The following is an 18,195-nucleotide window of genomic DNA, read 5'->3' on the forward strand; positions in this document are numbered from 1 at the left end:
GGGACAACCCATTTGACTGTATTTTCTCAAACTTTTCCAGAACAAAGTTGTTGAGTTCATGCAGTATAATGAAACTATGGGTGATTAGCTAACACTTCCATTGAAAATCTTAGTTTTGTCAAAAACGCAAATGGGACCGACTTGCGATAAGCGGCAGTTGAATGCAGTGAATTTTTTATGTTGTCGAGGTTGTTTGTGCTATTGAAACATATTCTGAATAGATTATTTATTTACTATTTCCGATGAAGGATTCACTGCAGCTTTTAAGCCTAATAAAAAGCAGTTTGCTGATCAAACATTGCTATTCTATTAGTATAGAACCAAACAAACCTGAATCTTCAAACGAAACAAAACTTACCATTAAAAATCAATATCAAAACTTTGGTAATTTATAGAATTGAACATTGAGGAATTGTAAACAGGCTTGCAATTGCTCATTACAGCTAAAATGCTAGTTTTCGTAATTATGAAACCATGGGATACAATAATGATAATTTTTATTTGTAAGAAGCGAGAAGAGGTGGTAAAGTTAAATAATTCTAACGTACAAAATTCTGAATGAAAGTCCTGAGTATTTGCATAGTTTCTTTTAATTTTTGAGGTCATCTCGCTCCAGAAATTTAACACTCGCCAGATGTCGTACAGAGATTTACAGATGCTCTTTTCATCAACGTGGTGTGAAAATATGGAATGAACTGCCTATGAATTGCAAACAACTTTAAAAATCAAAGTAAACAATTATTTTCTAGATGGAACTGATCATCTCTCAGTGTAGTAAGAGCTTTGAGAACACATGCGGTTATTTGCACTACGCTTTATACATATATAAATAAATAAATAAATCTGTAAACGTAATTTTTTTTCCAAAAAGTCACATGGGACTATTATGCATTTATGGGTAGTATAGAAACTATTTAAAACAGTTTCGAAATTGATGTTTTCTTCAAGGTGCAAGTCAGCCGTACTCAGAGCAAATAATTTCGCTGCGTGTGAATTTTAGTAACTCATAATTACCCTATACTGATCAAAGTAGTCTCGCTTTTTTCAACAAATACTAACCTTCAATGATTTTTTTTAATCGAAACAGACGTCATCTACTGCACCTATCTATTGCACCGAGGACATGCTCAGAAGATATTCGTTTGCTGGAAGGTAGGGACAATCGTAGCCCTTTTTATTGACATCATGACGTTTCTGTTCCTCCTGGGATATGAGCTTCGTGGCGACGTTCCTTGTGCTTTTGGATATTGCAAATTCAGAGAAAAATTAGCATTTGGCGTCAGATTATCAGCTTTAATAGATTGCTGTGGCTGTCAGTTGCGTCGAATTATTTTCCGTGAAACGGAAATACTACTTCTGTTAAAATTAGAATGATGTCAAATTCCAATTGTTGCGATAAATTGCAGTTTATAAGCAGAGTTGCGACCTATCACAATCACGATCATCAAACAGCTGATGGTAGTAACGCTTTGTACATTCCTATCAATGTGCTCGTCGAAGCTCTCTCCATGACCATCCATCAAGTTGATGAAAGAAGTAAAAAGCAACTGGTGAATGTCGTCTTCTGTTGTGATCCATCACCGATCTGGTCATTCCTGACAATCACGACACTCATCTGTGCTCGTTTTGAAGCAGTTGCTGCTTTGCTTGCTTATGTGAGTGCTTTGGTGAGTGAACCCAACAGCTTCCGTTTAATGTTGCTTGGTTTGTTTGTAACTCACACACTCGCGCCTGCCAAGACGAACTTGGAATGCGTAGGCATTGTTTTCATTTTCTTCTGTCGTTTCGCTTTTTCTCATGATCGTACTGCAGAAGTCTTCACAGTTTTCGTTGTGCTTTTCATTATCAGCAGCGAGTGTAACGTTTTGCTTGTGAGCAGCGACCATTACTGGTGATTGTTGTTTGCCATGCCTCTAACTCTCACTGCGTGACAAAACGATCTGTCAGCGATAGTCGGTTGATGCGAAGACGAGTGTCACGTGAGTGTTATGATATTTTGCATCACTGTTTATAAGTCAATGATGTTAGCGTATGGACACTATCCGCTCTTGAGCTAAAGCGCAGTGTATTCAATTAGGAATTCAGTGTTAAAATTTTCCTGTCAGCTTAATTCCAGGCAAAGTCAGCTGCAGATTCTTGTTGGTGGACTCAATTTCTCATGCTACTCATGGGAATTGAGCAAAGTGTTCCTCTCACCACTGCTAAATACTCAAAGAAGCATTAAACAGTACAGCTCGGTGACGGTATCCGTTGACTCAGACCTGGTGGTCGTCTTGAATCAGTTTTCAGTTGCTTATGAAATTACTGTTGAAAAATATTACAAATTTCTACTCAAAACTCAGATTGCTATGTGTATTGGATGTTGATCAACGCGAGTTACTCAGAGTTGCTCACAGTTATTCAGAGTTACTCCAAATTAACTCTGATTTTACTCATGATCAAAAGCTGTCTTGCCTCTTGGTTTACTATTATCCGTCAATCTTAAACTAAAAAATATCTTCCACTTTTTGGAAGTTTTAAGTTGACTAAAATCAGTTACAACATCTGTCAGTAAATCGAGATTTCTAATTTCTACGCTAATCCTCTTGCCGGTTTAATCAATTCTAAAAAAGATTGATAGTTGTATTTGTAAACAAAATCTTCAATCTTCTGGGATTTTTTTTTAAATTTGTTAGATTCCAAGACTAACATATACGGACTTGGAGAAATTTTCCCGTCAAAGAGACTTACAGAAATATTCAACGAGCAAAAAAAAATGTCAAATTAGAGGAGTTTACGTATTCTCGTCAATCTAAGCATTTTCTCAGCGTCACGCACACATATGATGTGTTTGTTTGTTTACATTTGTCTGCTGATTGTTTCTCTATCCATTCCAATAGAAAAATGAGGTTGCAATCTTTGTAATCAAATTCGTTCGAAGCATTTACCATTGCGCGACAGATGACGCGATTGTGTCGGTCTCATAGCGCTCGTATGAGAAAATGGAAGAGTTGCCAGTCTTCTTGATATGTTGTCTTCGGTTTATACTCCGTTCACATTACAGCGTATATCACGTGATATACGCTGTCTTGCAATGAGCACTCATACATCTAGTTTTCACTGGAAATCCTATGTATGAGTGCTCATTGCAAGACAGCCTATATTACGTGGTATAGGCTGTAATGTGAACGGGGTATTAGATCTAATGTTGGATCTACTCAGTACAACACACCAGCGTTGCCAGATATAACGATTTATCGGTATTTATTTCGATTTCCGAACTAGATACCGATATACAGATAAGGTTCCTCCGAGGGGGGCGACTCTATCTACGATGCAGGGAAAATTGTGTTTTGTTGTGCTTTGCTGCACACACGCTGAGTAGATAGAAAGAAGATTGATGACGATTCTGAAGATTTCCTGCAAAAAGATGATGCGCGATGCAAGTAGATGCGATAAATGAAAGAAGATTTTTCGAAGATTGATTCGCTAGTGTGAGATTTGTTGAGCATCTAGAATTGAGATTTAGATGTGTCGCCCCCTTCGGGTTCCTCAGAATACCGATTTTTGAGATTTTATACCGATTTATACCGATTTTTTTTTAAATAACCAAAATTATTATTGCCTGCCCGCGCTTGAATTTCGGAGAATTTTTTTGTTAGAGACTTGTATATTTTTGAGTACCTCATATTTTTTGTGCCTTTAAAATTCTAAACAATCATCTCTAAAGATGCCTTATGCTTGATACTCTTTCGACTAATGTTTGCATTTTCTCACCGTTTTTGGCTACCCATCAATCGAGAAATAGTCGGCTCTTTCCGGTAATTCATAGGGAATCGAGAAATATGTTTTAAACGTTATTTAACTTCCGGAAATTTTATTTATTTTCAAACATCCTGAAGTTTTATCCACCTTTCCTTGAATTTTCTTCCACCTTACCTTGGAAGCTTCTTCAGCCTTCGCTCGAATGATTCTTTCATCTTCTCTCACCAGCTTTATTAATTAAAGCGATTAATTAAAGACAGTTTCAAAAACATCTGTTAAAATTCGAAAATCTGGAAATTTCAGAAAAGTCCAGCGAACTCCAGTGAACTTAAGGAAACTTCATAAATATTTTAAAAACTTCACAAGTCCAAAGTCTTCAGGAACTTTAGTGATTTAGATCAATTAATTTCATTGAAATTGCTGAATTATAAAGGATTTCCGAGAACTTCCGCAATGTCCTGAGGGGCTCATGCAAATTTAGGAAACGTAAGGCATGTTACATGAACATTAGAACATTTTATGGGAAGTTCTATGCTTTTTAATGGCGGTGCCGATAACTTTTAAAAAATTAAAAAAAAATCGGGAAGATCAGAGAACTTCAATGCTGATGTTGCAATAAATTCAAGAAATTGTGAGAACACTTAGAAGATTTCGTAATCTTCATGTAAGTCCAGAGACATTCAAAGATGATTAGAGATATTCCGGTAGCCTTATTAAAATCAAGGAAGTTCCGAGCGCTTCATCCAGAGAACTCCAAAACAGCCCCTAATTTCAGGAAAATTACAAGAAGTTTTAAGGAATTTCGAGGAATTATGGAATATTCCTAAGTGCATTTCAGGAATTTTTCGAAAACTTCAGGGAAATTGCGGAGTCTTCGGGGATGTTTTATTAATATCAGGAAAATTTTCTGGATCATTAGAACATTCCTCAGGAATCTCTTTCTCCCGGAATTATGTCCTTGTTTCTTTCGACTGTTCCGTAAGCGCTCTGGCTTCCGACTTTCTTCCAGTCTACCTTAGGAAGTTCCTTTTGTCTTCTCCAAGAAGTTCAATTAATTCACCCAGAAATTTCATTCGTCTTCTTCTGGAAGTTTGACCATAAGCCAAAGGTTTTTTTTTGTTCGACTTCTATTGGAAGGTTATTCCGAGCTTCTTCTGGCTTTCCATGGAAATTGCTACTTCTGAAAATTAGCTTCCGGTTTCCGAAACTTTTTTGGCTTTCTTTGGATGTGACATCCGATTTTATCCGATAGTTTATTTAAATTTGCACCACAAATTTCTCAATTCGTGTCTTGGAAGTTTCCCGGATGTTTTTCCAGTTTTTCTCGAACTTCATCCAGGAGAGCTTCTTTCGTCTTTCTCTGGATGTTTTTTCAGCTCCATTCAGAAGCTAATTCAAATATTCACCAGAGTTTTCTTCCGGAATTTTCCGATCATAGTTAAAAAAAAATTGCTTTTTTTAACGGCTTTCTCAGTCTTAAAACACTGCAACGACTACGATGTAATCTGCCGGACATTTTGGTCATGGGTTGTGGCTTTTTTCAAGGGAAAATATTGTTTGTCACAACAACGACTGATTTTCCATGTTTTGGTTTCATTTAATGATATTTAATTGAAAAAAAAAACGCTGCTTGGTCACAATTTTGATCACCACTTGAGGACAGCGATATTTTTAAATATTCAATTAAAAAAATTAAAGAGTGTTTTAAGACTGAGAAATTAACGGCGACAAAGCAATTCCCCTCAAATCCCAGTCGTCATTAAAATTTTCGACGGCAAAAATATAAAATTTAATAAATAGTAAATACCGATTTTTTAATACCTTTGATACCGATAAGCTTTAAAACAATATGGCAACGCTGCAACGCACACTTTACCTCTCTTTTTTGAGCGGATTTCAACACAAAATGGAATGTTTCTACCTGGGAGGGAGACCCGGACTCGAAACAAGCCAGTATTGGAGGATACCATTAACCAATGTTTTTGCCAAAATCTTTGGTGGCATGATAAAATACAAAACAGAAAAGGACATTTTAGCACTGCACCCTGAACAACGTCAAACAAGCACTACACGCTCAAAGTAAAACATGCAATATTGCTACGGATTCACTTGGGCCTACGGATGAAGATAAAAATGGAATGGAAAACTTTATTCGGTCTGATCGCATATTTTTATTTTTGAGAAAAATGGGTGCATTCTCATATACTTTGTTTGGTAGCTTTTGAGCTACCAAGTTGTTTATGCCGAAACCTTTTAAATAGGGGAAATGCAGGTAATGTCGGCCTAAGTGTCCCTAATTTGGGCCCATACATAAATTCAGCAATCGTCTAAATTTTCAATAGCAACCAAAAATATCCATTAGTAACATCCCAATAACGCGTTCATCTAGATAAAATTGATAAATAGCAGATTTTTAGCGATGGGCCCAATCTTAGATCCATAGGCCAACATTAGAGACATTTCCCCTATTTAATATTTTCAGCTCAATAAGCCCAAAATAGGGGATTAGGTCGAAGTAGTTTTTCTACTTCTTCTTTCTATTTACATAAATTTAAGTTTTTAGTTATCGATAAACTGTGCTATCCAAGCATGGCTATTTATGACAGTCAAGAAGTTGACAAAAAACTTAAATACCTTGGACTAAGGTAATTTTATAAAACTACAAAGTCGTCGATTTTTCCTATATTCCAATGTTTTCAACCATTTATTTTAGCTTAGTAGCAAATACATATATTACCAATATGGTTCACTCTTTCGTTTTATCGTCGACACGATTTTCCACCAACAAGTGCGCCTATGCGTCAGAAAAGTTAACTAATTTATTCTAAACTCATAACGAAGGGTGCATCAAAGTTACAGCAGATGTATAAAACAAAACTTGCTCAACCAATTATTTTCGTGTTCTCATAAGTATCTACAGACTTAAGCAATGTACACAAATTATTTCACTGATTGTAATTAATGTAACAGAATTGTATTGTTCATGTGTAATGATTGCATGTCCCTCACCCCTCGACTGAAATCAAATGCATGTTGGTTCCTTATTTTGACGTTAGATGGTGTGTTTCCTGCGTGACGTTTGGAAAAGTGAAGAGTGAGCTATAAGGAGCTGCAGCGTGACGTCCCAAATGAACTAAGTTTTAATCGGCTGAACATTTTTGACAGTTCAGTGGTACTGTTTACAAGCACTTTTTAAAGTTTTCTCCCATACCTCTCCGTGCAAAATTTAGAAACTTTTATTATTTTTCTAGTTCTCATATTCGAAACGAGCGCTAACGTTAGATCACCGATAAACCGACATGAAACTTAAACTTAACCCTTGATCGAGAATCCATAACGGCCTATTCAAATGTGCAGCGATCCCATCTGTCAAAACCATAGAAATGTATTATCTAGATTAAAATAATTTGTCCGAAATAGATTAGACACGAACCAGCTCATAAATTGTGTACGCGTGTTCGTGGTTAGGATAAATATTTTCCGCGAACACGGCGGCAGATGTCAGTTTGGTGCTTTGATCTTTGTAATTTGTATGATCGTTCATGTCGGTTTGTCGGTGGTTAGCTCGCCAATATAGTTAATAAAGTATATTTGTTATAGTAATATAAAAGAAAAACATAGTCGAAATAATTTATGAGTTTCCAACAAACTTCTTCGATCTCAGCCGATTCCAAGATGCTACAAATGTCTACAAACTGTTGTTTATGATTTTTTTGGGGTTTGAAAAACTCGTCCAATTTAAATTACAAAAATTATACAAAGTATTGCAATCAATTTATTTCACTTGAAAAACAAAACAAAATAGGCCACCGAAAACAAATCCAATGAGAATTGAAAACAAAATATGCACAATATACAATAACCACTTAAAACAGATGATTTCCTGGAAGAACTGTTCCGTTACACGCATTCAGCTACCGGCAAAATTGCTCAAAGCAGAAGAAAACTACAAACACACCTGCGAAAAAAGGTGCAAAAACTTCATTCATCTAGCGTTTTTCTTATCTCTATCCGCAGCAAGTTCGCATATTTTTCACTTCCCGCGTGCACATGTAGGTATATACAAACATAAAATTTTGCACGGAAGATTAAATGGAAAAATTGAAAAAAATTAGGCCATCACGATGGCAACCAGCATCACCGCGCGCCTACTTGGATCGGGCTCGGTGTGTGCCGTTCTACAAATTTCAATAAAAGGGAAATTAGCCGGTATGATTCGGACAAATTTCGCGATATTGACTCTCGATTTGCTCCAATTCCGCTCGAAACTTTCGTTTGGAATAACCACCCCACTTGTCGCGTGATTGCGATCTGGAGTAAGTGTGCGCGCGTTGGTGAAAAATAAGCAGTGAGTGGGATAATTGTAGCATTTAAAAAAAAATGAGCTGAGTAGTTGGGGCACAATTGAATCGCAACTCCGTCGCAGCCTACTTCGTGGCGTTAGTTGTTGTTATTCTGGCATCACGCAGTTGGCCTTGTTTCCATCTACGGCCGTTGACGACGACGGCGACAACAATGCTGATGATGCCTACTATGGAAAGGTAGATCAAGTTACAGTGACTTCCCCCCAGGAGATCATAGGAAGTAGTTACATATAGGAATAGGAATTTCTCGACTCAATGGGCAAACCTTGAAATCGTAGGTAGAATAAATAAATGCTGCCTAGGAACAGTTGGATGTTTTAAGGGGGAAATTGTGCCTAGTGCGATGAGTATTTGGGTCGCGTCAGAGGCGTCAGAATGCTATTTTTTTTAGTTCGACAGCGCACTGTTCCCGATATTGGGGCTCGAGTGTTTTGGTTTCAATTTCAGCAACATCATTGGTGGCGGTCGTCGCCAAGGTAGCTTACAAAAACAAAAACAAAAGGTAAATGGGAGAGTAATTGATTAAACCTGGGAGAAAGTGAAAATGGTATTTTGTAGCTACTGAATAGTTATCAATTTTGAGGCACAAATTCATCAATCACTTGAACATTATTTATCTAAGATTGCTTCTGTGGTGATTTGAATGTCAATGCTTCCATTTACTTACCAACTGCCTGCGAAATAAAAGTTCACAACTTCCAACTGCCAGCAAGTGGCAAATCTAACATCTAATTACATTTTAAAAAAAATAGGAAAAGCCTAAAGGCGAAAAACGAGTGAAAACGACTCGCAGTTTATTTATCTCTTCAAATCGACCACCGAAAATGTGGGTCATCGAACTGAATGAGCGCGCGCGCGTCGTCTTCGATGGATGAAGATCGCTTCAATCAGCGCCTTCTTGGATCGCTGCATGCATACAGACATATGTACGCCGAAGAGATGACTCCAGCCGGTATTGAACCCGGGAAGAAGACCGTGACGCTACCGACCGAAGACGACGACGACTGGACCAGGCGTGTAGTTGAAAGTGGGTAAAAGTCGCGATAAAATGCACAATTTGATGTCGGTGCTTGGTTGGGCCGTTGGGGGCTTTCGCTTCGGTTTCTATTTCTTCTCTTGAGATCTGACTTTCGATCCGGTCGCCACTTCCAACTACGACACGAAAATGACGTCGTCTGAAAAAGGGGACTTAACGCCTCTTTTCGTCTTTCTTCATCGGTAAGATGGAATAAATTACCACGATGCTAATCCACACTAAATAAGCAAGTTATTATTCTGACGCCGTCTATGTACAACAAAAGAAAAACTAGTTAAGGTTCACTATTTCGTAACATGCCGTTGTTGGAAAATCAAATTAACATATCAGAAGCGAACGAAAAGTGGGGAGTCACATGAGAAATGATTTTCAAGTCAGAAAGGTTCGACGCACTACCTAGATTCGCCTTTACGACCCAAAATCCTTTGAGAGGTTATGTTTGCGTTTTCTTGACTCCGGGGGCAAGGCTTGCGCCACTATTTCCTTCAACTTGACTTTTGTTGCCGAAAAGAACAAGAGTGCTTGAACTGGACAGAGGCTTCTGGTAATTTTTATAGCCACTCCTCACCACCATGTTGCAGCCAGTTGTTGGCAAAGGAAATCGATTCGAATAATTAAGAACACATTTTGGGTGAACGGTTCTGGTTGACCTCAATAGGCGCCGTTTCGTCTGCCGTTGCGTAAGATTCGGAAATACACGTAAATAAAATTGAGTTGAAAAATGCGATGAAAATGAAGTGGCGCTTCCTAACAGTGTCTGTTTTGAAACCGAACCTAAGCGATCGAAGTAGCTTGTGCACGTGCTTTCACCGTTGCTAGGGGTGGAGTCAAAGCTAGGCTATTCTAATAAATATGAACGTGAAAATAAACATGCAACCTATGAGCACTATCATAACAGTGCACACCACTCATCAAATACCAATGCATCGTACGGACGGACAATGCAACAACGACAGACAGTGGTGAAGCATTTCCCGCTAATTTTCCACTCCGGTTATTTTCCTCTTACCGGCAGTCGTCGGTCAATTGGCGGGCACAAATCTAGATCAACAACAAGCCGTGTTTAATATCTAGCATTATTGAAATCGACAAACTACATGGATCGAAGGCGGATGACCCAGGTAAAAGAGTTAAAAGAAAATTTTCAATTACCTACATACCTTCCAACGGACGACAAGTGAACGGACGATGGTTAGATTAGTCGAAATTATGTAAGGTGGGCTTGGTGCTGCATTTTGGGATTAGTCGAGCGAAACGGATGAGTATGGTTTTTTAGGCTCTCAATCCTCACGTAATTGTAGTACACCCAACCGAGAAATGTAAGATTCTATTACTGCTTTGCATATGTTTGTAATGTGGTCAACAGAAGGTATTTTAAATAATTTTGCTATTTATTTAGCACGCATAAAAATTTGGTTCTCGAGAAAGTTTTACACAAAAATATTCATTCTGGAAAAACTTTCTTGTACGCTACGATCCGTTGTAAGAACTGACATAACATATGTTGTAAGAAAACATACAGAGGATGTAATAAATCGTCCCTTGCATTTGATGGTGTATGCCATTTGTTTTGCATGTAGGTACAGACATGACAGTTTTCAAATGACACTTTTCAAACCCATTCAATGAAAAAGGCCAAATTGCTTTTTTCTCTGGTCAACCTGAACCAACCGGTTGTCGTAGGCCATTGTATGTTCATAAAATCGACGTTCGTTATCCGAGGAAATGCAATCAGGTCAACGGTCTTCTAATAATAAAAAAAAAAACAAATCCATCATAATTCGAATCGGATTAGCATCGAAATCGATTCGTTGGGGAGTTTCCTCAAAGTCGTAGTAAACAACAAACACAACCACAAATCATATAACACCCCTGCACAATTACACTCCATTCTTTTATCATTCCCTTTGAATCAACCTACATTTCCTGACCAATTGTAACGAATTCTCCTTATTCTTCTTCTTCTTCCACAGAACATCTTATTTTGTACCCAGCCCAGGATATTGTGATGAATCGTGCTTAATAAATTTATTAACTTGCGGTCATTCCACACAAACCGTTCGGAAAACAGATCAAAGGAAGCCACACGTGCGGCGGTGCTTAGTGTTTTGAGTGTTTGGCATTTGAAATGCATGCCTGTCAATTTCCGTAAGGTGAAGAAACAACGGCGGGAGGAAATTTCCAGTGCAATTTACGTTCAACGATTTCTCCGGGTTTGAATTTCGGTGCTGTGCAAAGAAGGGAATAGTTTCGTCCCGATCGATTTTAATTACAAAAGTGTTTGGAAGTTACCGAATATAGCAACACAAGATGGAGTTTCGTTTCAACTGTCATCCCCTGTTTCGGCAGCGCATCGTGCGGATTGACAACTCACTCCTGCCGACTGGATTCGTGGCGCAGCACAGGCGAGAAGCTCTGTAAGTTGTATGGCTCATTTTTATTTCTAAGATATCTCGGGAAGATATCTCGGGAAGGGATAAGAAAACCAACCTTATGACAGTTTTTTGCAGCAACCCAAGCAGAAAGTCTTATGCTTCAAGAAATATGTCATCAAGCGTATTTAGATATGGCCTCAAAAATAATATGAAAATAAATCCCGCAAGGTATCTTCGTTCCATTTGAATTTTAAAACGAAACATTTTGCATCTCGAGCAAGCAAAACTTTGAATTGGTTTACTTTATAGTTGTCAAAATAAAGGGACTAACTGGTAAGCAAATAATCAGTGCAAGTGTGTGCAGTGTAAATGGAAATGGTGTTACATTGTATCACTAATTAGCATTACCAAGCAAGTAGGTCAAAATTATTACCGGTAGCCATGGAGTTTTAAGAAAATAAATGGATACCGATAGAAAAAATAGGATAAATAATTGATTTATTGGGCACCCCTGCCTTTCAAGTTGAAAGTCACGAGTCCAATTCTCATCCACAGGTACAAATAACCTGGAGAGTGGCAAAGAGGCTACCCTACAAACATTCAAAGCTATGTAACAGCTTATTCTACCAAAAATAAGCTTATTCTGTTCTAATTAGGAATGTTCAACTTTTATTTAACCTACATACAGGGCTGTTACAAGATTTACATTTCAAGATTATGGACACAGGATCAAGTTTCACGGTTTAGAAAATAATAGAAATTTTGAAGATTTAGATTTTTTTAAATTATATGATCCTGGATTTAGAAAAATCTTCAAGTTTTAGGGTGTTTTATTTATTATTAAATATTCCGTACATGGAGTGGGGAATTAGGGAGAAGATTGGGGAACGTGAGCAATTTTCATGTTCCAAAACTGGCATAATTATTTGAAATGAAAAACTTTGAAATTTATCGTTGCGAACTTTTTTTTTTTATAATTACTTTATTTGTACAGGCTCAATCGAATAAACTTTACAGAGCCGAGTTATCCTTTGCGTTATACATTATTACTGTCTTAAATTTAAAGTTAAAGGAACTGGACCGAGTACTCGCGGTTGTCTCGAGGTTAGTGGAGATTTACAATTTTTTGGATGGGAAAAGGGAAGAAGGAGGTTTGAAATGTGGTTTACGATACAACTATTTAATTAATCCTAAAGCATGAAATTATTTCTATTCATCTTGAAAACAAACATTGAAAAAAAAAACCCACACGTACAAAATACAAACTAAGCACAAGGTTAATCAAACTTACAATCTAAGGTTAATATCCTTAAAGTAAACATATATGAGTTTCATAAACTCCAGATCGCGTCTAGCCAAAATATCCCGAACTGGAACATTAGGTTGTCTACCTCGAGCCCGAAGGGAATCATAAAAATGTGATCTGACTCCACGATACTCCGCACAAGACCAAAGGATGTGATCAGCGTCCTGGTAACCTTGTCCACATTCACAGAGATTGCTGTCTCCCAACCCCACACGGAACAAGTGAGCGTTTAGACAATAGTGATTGGACATGAGACGAGACATCACGCGTATGAAGTCTCGACTCAAGTTTAACCCTTTGAACCATGCAAACTTCGACACCTTAGGGATAATTGAATGTAGCCATCGTCCCAAGCTCCCTTCACTCCATTGATGTTGCCAGCTAACGAGCGACTGCTGACGATAAATAGAGAAAAAATCACTATAGGCGATCTGTCGATCATAAATGTCGCCTTCCATAGCGCCCACCTTCGCAAGTGAATCCGCCTTCTCATTGCCCAAAATTGAGCAATGCGAAGGGACCCACGCGAAGGTGATGATGAAAGAGCGCACGGATAAAGTACTAAGCAGTTCTCGTATTTTCAAGAGCAAATACGAGAAGTGCTTTACCGGCCTAATGGAACGGATAGCCTCGACAGAACTGAGACTATCCGTAAAAATAAAGTAGTGGTCTGGAAGAAGTGAAGCAATAGTTTCCAAAGTGTAGTGAATTGCAGCCAGTTCAGCCACATACACAGAACAAGGAGCTTCAAGTTTTCGAGAGGCGCTATGAAATGCATTAAATACACCAAAACCAGCGGACTCCTCTATTAGAGATCCATCTGTGAAAAACGTTCTTGCAGAATCAACATGGCCAAACTTTGCAGCGTATAATGACGGAGCAATCATAGGACGATGATGCTCTGGAATTCCGCGGATTTCCTGCGTCATAGATAAATCAAAATTGACTGAATTGCCGAAATCGGAGAAGATTACACGATTGGGAATATTTCTTGAAGGGCTGACATCCTGTGTTAAATATAGGTAGTACAAAGTCATAAAACATGTTTGAGGATTTAGCTCCAGAAGCTTCTCAAAATTTTCGATCACCAGTGGGTTCATTACTTCGCAACGGGTGAGGAGCCTAAGAGATAACTCTGAAAAACGGACGGATAGTGGCAACATGCCCGCCAGCACTTCGAGACTCATAGTATGAGTCGAGTGCATGCATCCTAACGCGATACGAAGACAACGATACTGGATCCGTTCCAGCTTGATGATGTGCGTTTTAGCTGCCGACTGGAAGCAAAAACTACCGTACTCTAAAACCGATAAAATCGTTGTCCGGTACAACGTCAGAAGATCTTGTGGATGGGCTCCCCACCACGTTCCGGTAATTGATCGAAGTTGGCATTTTCATCTCAGATACTCAATGTGGGATCTCCAGGTGCATTTGGAATCGAACCAGACCCCGAGATATTTAAAAGACATGGAATGAGTGATCGGTTTACCCAAAAGTTGAAGCTTCGGTTGTGCTGGGCTATGCTTCCTAGAAAAAACGACCAACTCAGTTTTCTCCGTGGAGAATTCGATACCTAGCTGAATAGCCCAAGTAGACAAATTGTCCAAGGTATCCTGTAAGGGTCCTTGCAGGTCAACCTCTTTTGGCCCTGTGATAGACACTACGCCGTCATCTGCAAGTTGTCTCAACGTGCAATTGTCACTAAGACAGACATCAATTTCTCTAACGTAGAAATTGTACAAAAGGGGGCTTAAACATGAGCCTTGGGGGAGACCCATGTAGCTAAATCGAAAAGCTGTAGAGTTTCCATGAGAAAAGCTCATATGTTTTTCTGACAGCAAATTGTACAAAAAATTATTCATTAATGGAGACAATCCACAAGCGTGGAGTTTCTCTGAAAGAACTTCAACGGATACTGAATCAAAAGCCCCCTTGATATCCAAGAATACAGAAGCCATTTGCTCTTTCTTAGCAAAAGCCAACTGAATTTCCGAGGAAAGCAACGCGAGACAGTCGTTCGTTCCCTTACCCCTACGGAAACCAAATTGAGTATCTGAAAGAAGGTGGTTCGTCTCAACCCATTTGTCGAGGCGAAAAAGGATCATTTTCTCCATCAATTTCCGAATACACGACAGCATCGCGATGGGCCGATACGAATTGTGATCCGACGCGGGTTTATCAGGCTTTTTAATGGCTATCACCCTTACTCGTCTCCAATCGTGGGGAACAATATTGAGCTCCAAGAACTGATTGTACAAGTTCAACATGCGCCTCTTAGCGACGTCTGGGAGGTTTTTCAGCAAGTTGAACTTGATTCTATCAGATCCCGGGGCAGAATTACCACACGAAAGGAGAGCGAGTGAAAGTTCGACCATTGAAAAAGGCTGACTGATTTCGTGTACCGAATTCGCGGTTTCGCGAGGAATCAACTGCGACGGCACGGAATCCGGACACACTTTTCGCGCGAATTTAAGAATCCATTGATCCGAGCATTCCTCGCTTTCGTTGTTAGTAGACCGGTTACGCATTCTTCGCGCCGTACTCCAAAGCGTATTCATAGACGTTTCGCGCGACTAAATACTTGAACGAATCTAATTTCGGAATAAGACTTCGACAATTCCACTGTAGAACAGTGATCAAATCCCCGACCTCGTTTGGAAAATTATCCATCGAAGGAGATGATAGCTGCAAGAAGGGGCCATTTTGAAGTCAATTGCTTCAAGAAGGATTTCACAGTCGGAAGCAATGTGAGGACAATGCTTTTCAGAGGATCAGAAATGTTGAGGTATTTGAGAATACCGTCCACAATGTCATCAAATGAGAACAGCCCAGATGAAGAAGGGGTTTCTGTTCTTAAAATTGGGGCATCAGGGGTTTTGGATGTCCCCGGAAGAGGTGGAAAATCCTGGGTATAATCAGTTCTGCGGAATCCAGGAGGAGTAGAAGTCTCCTTTTTTCCACCACTCCTTGATTTGGGCAAGCTGATTTGGGGTTCTTGATCTGCAACTTTCCGCGAACGGATGCGTTTTCGTTTCCGGGCAGAACCTTCCGGAAAACTGAAAGAAACTCCCTCCTCAGCCAAGTCAGAGCCAGACTCGTCATCTGACAAAAGAGCGAAGGGATTTGTTTCGTTGGTCGATGGCTTGGCTGTCTTAAGCATTTCTGCAAAAGACCGCCTGGAACGTTCCTTAAGGGAGCGTTTCATTTTGTCCCCGAGCTGTTTGTACGCCGGGCACGACGAGAGAGCATGAGGAGGAGTTCCATTGCAGTACACGCATTTTGGTGCAGTAGCTGCGCAGGTGCCATCCTCATGCTTCTCCCCGCATGTGGAGCAGCGTGCCTTGTTGCCGCAGTGGGAGGCCGTATGTCCCAACCGCTTACAATTCCGGCAGTTCATGACCCGAGGTACAAACAACCGCACAGGAAGACGAAGTTTTCCCAGCTCGATGTATTGAGGAAGGGCAGATCCAGAAAAGGTCACCCGAAACGAGTCTGTGGGGGTAAAACTCTTTTTACCCTCGCTGAGCGATACTGACTTCATTCTATGAACGGCCAGTATCTTTACCGGAGGAAGCAAGGGGTTCTTGAATCGGCCATCTGCTTGCTTCTCCAGTATCTCGGGGTTCAGGCTCGCCTCAGTGACCACGCCTTCGATCTCCACATCAGAAGCTGGAATGTACACCCTATATTCCAGTGTGAAAAACTGGGAAACAGCAATTTCATTGGCCTGTTTCAGGTTAGCGACGGTCACACGAAGTTTGTTGTGCCTAACCTTCGTTATTTCGGTCACGGCAGAGAATCGCTTTGTCAGATCATCAGATATCTGAACAACATTCAAGGGTTTGTTTTTGGGCTGAAAATAGACAACCCATGGGCCAGTCGAGTCATTCGGGTAGGCCCGCAATCTGGTGCTTTTCTCATCCTGCCCATTGACAGACTGAGACGACGAACCAGGGATGACATCATCATTATTCTGAGATGAATGGTCATCCATGTCGTCTTCTGACAAAACAATCGTTGCGAACTTGAAATTAATCAAATGGAGTGCGCTTTGAGTATCATTTGAGAACGGTTGTGTTTTTTTTTACTTTAAATGGTGTTGCTTGTTTTTGTGTGGTTTACATGTATAAATTTTCAAGTGACACAGATGCGTCTTTTCAACTTTAGTACATTTGAGATTTTAATAATTATTAGTTCCTAGTCCTATCAGGCCTATTTTAAAGTATGACCACCTTGGTGGGATTGGTTTGATTTGAATTGGAAAAAGGAGACAACTTATAACTACTTTTTACAACTACAACTAACCTACAACTACTATATACACCTAACCTACTATATACAAATTGCTTATCAAAGCATTTTTGATGTATTGCATTTCTGCACAAACCTAGTCTTAATGTCATCAATTTTGGAATCTAATTTTGGAACATTTGCCTCTTGGTGGAGATCTGAAATTTTTGTGTCAAAGGGACGATCAAGAATCATCCTAAGCACTCTGTTCTGAGCGACTTAGATTTTGTTCCTGTGAGTCTGTGCACATGATTCCCACACCGGAGCTGCGTAGAGGATCGCAGCGGTTTTGTTTTTGCTCCGCTTAAGAGATGAACTAGCCTATGGCTAAAAATCTCTATAATAAAGAAAAAAAAAAAAATTGCTCCGCTGCGTGCCTTTATATTGTTTTATTTTATTTTTTTTTTTTAGTCCGGCCTGTCTTTGTGCTGGCGTGGAGTTTTTTTGGTGCTCGCATTTTGTTGGGTTTGTGTCCCGGACGCGATGATTTGATTTGGAAAGATTTGTGCAGCTGTTTTCCCCCTGTTGCTTGGGTGGGTGTGCTCTTGCTTTCATTTGTTGCCGGTGTGACTCGACCGCGCTGATCTATTGTTGGGTTATTGCGATAAGCATTGTTTTTTTTTTTGTGCACGGAGTGGTTTGAAGAGGAAATGAAATAAAATGCTCTTGTTTGAGCTTGGTCTGTGGCTGATCGGTCATGAGCGTGCCAACCAGAAGAAATGAAGTGATATGGATGAGAAGTTTATCATATGTGATTGTGCGACTGGAGTCGACCGAAAAAAAAAGGTTTTGATGCCGCTTTGTGAGGGTGGCGTTATACAACAAGCGAAATGAGGTGAATATTTGTCAGTGCTGTGTTGGGAGAGCCGATCTGATAGATTGGTGGTGTGGTGTGTGCTGGAAAAGGTTTGCGTGCCGAGAGGAAATGGAGCGATATTAAAAAAAAAAGGTTTGATCTGCCAAGTTGCCGTGCAGCCCTGAATTTGGTTGGAGGAAAATATGCATGGAAGCTTCTGGAATACGCTCCCGGACAGTAGGGTAAACGCTTCTATAGTTGTGGTGCGTTGAAGGCGTTGGGTT

General features: G+C 39.6%; 1 protein-coding gene across 1 annotated transcript in view; it reads left to right on the forward strand.

Annotated features, from left to right (window-relative positions):
- Atat (alpha-tubulin acetylase) overlaps window positions 1-18,195 on the forward strand; it is a 59,046-nt gene that overhangs the window by 13,589 nt on the left and 27,262 nt on the right. The window contains exon 2 of the mRNA XM_065219874.1: window positions 11,118-11,561. Within this exon, the coding sequence (XP_065075946.1) occupies window positions 11,455-11,561 (107 nt within the window). The 5' untranslated portion in view covers window positions 11,118-11,454. The remainder of the gene's footprint in view (window positions 1-11,117; window positions 11,562-18,195) is intronic.

This window comes from Ochlerotatus camptorhynchus, unplaced genomic scaffold, assembly GCF_037179485.1.
Source record: "Ochlerotatus camptorhynchus isolate MF236.1 unplaced genomic scaffold, CSIRO-AGI_Acam_v1.1 ptg000112l, whole genome shotgun sequence".
NCBI lineage: Eukaryota > Metazoa > Arthropoda > Insecta > Diptera > Culicidae > Ochlerotatus > Ochlerotatus camptorhynchus.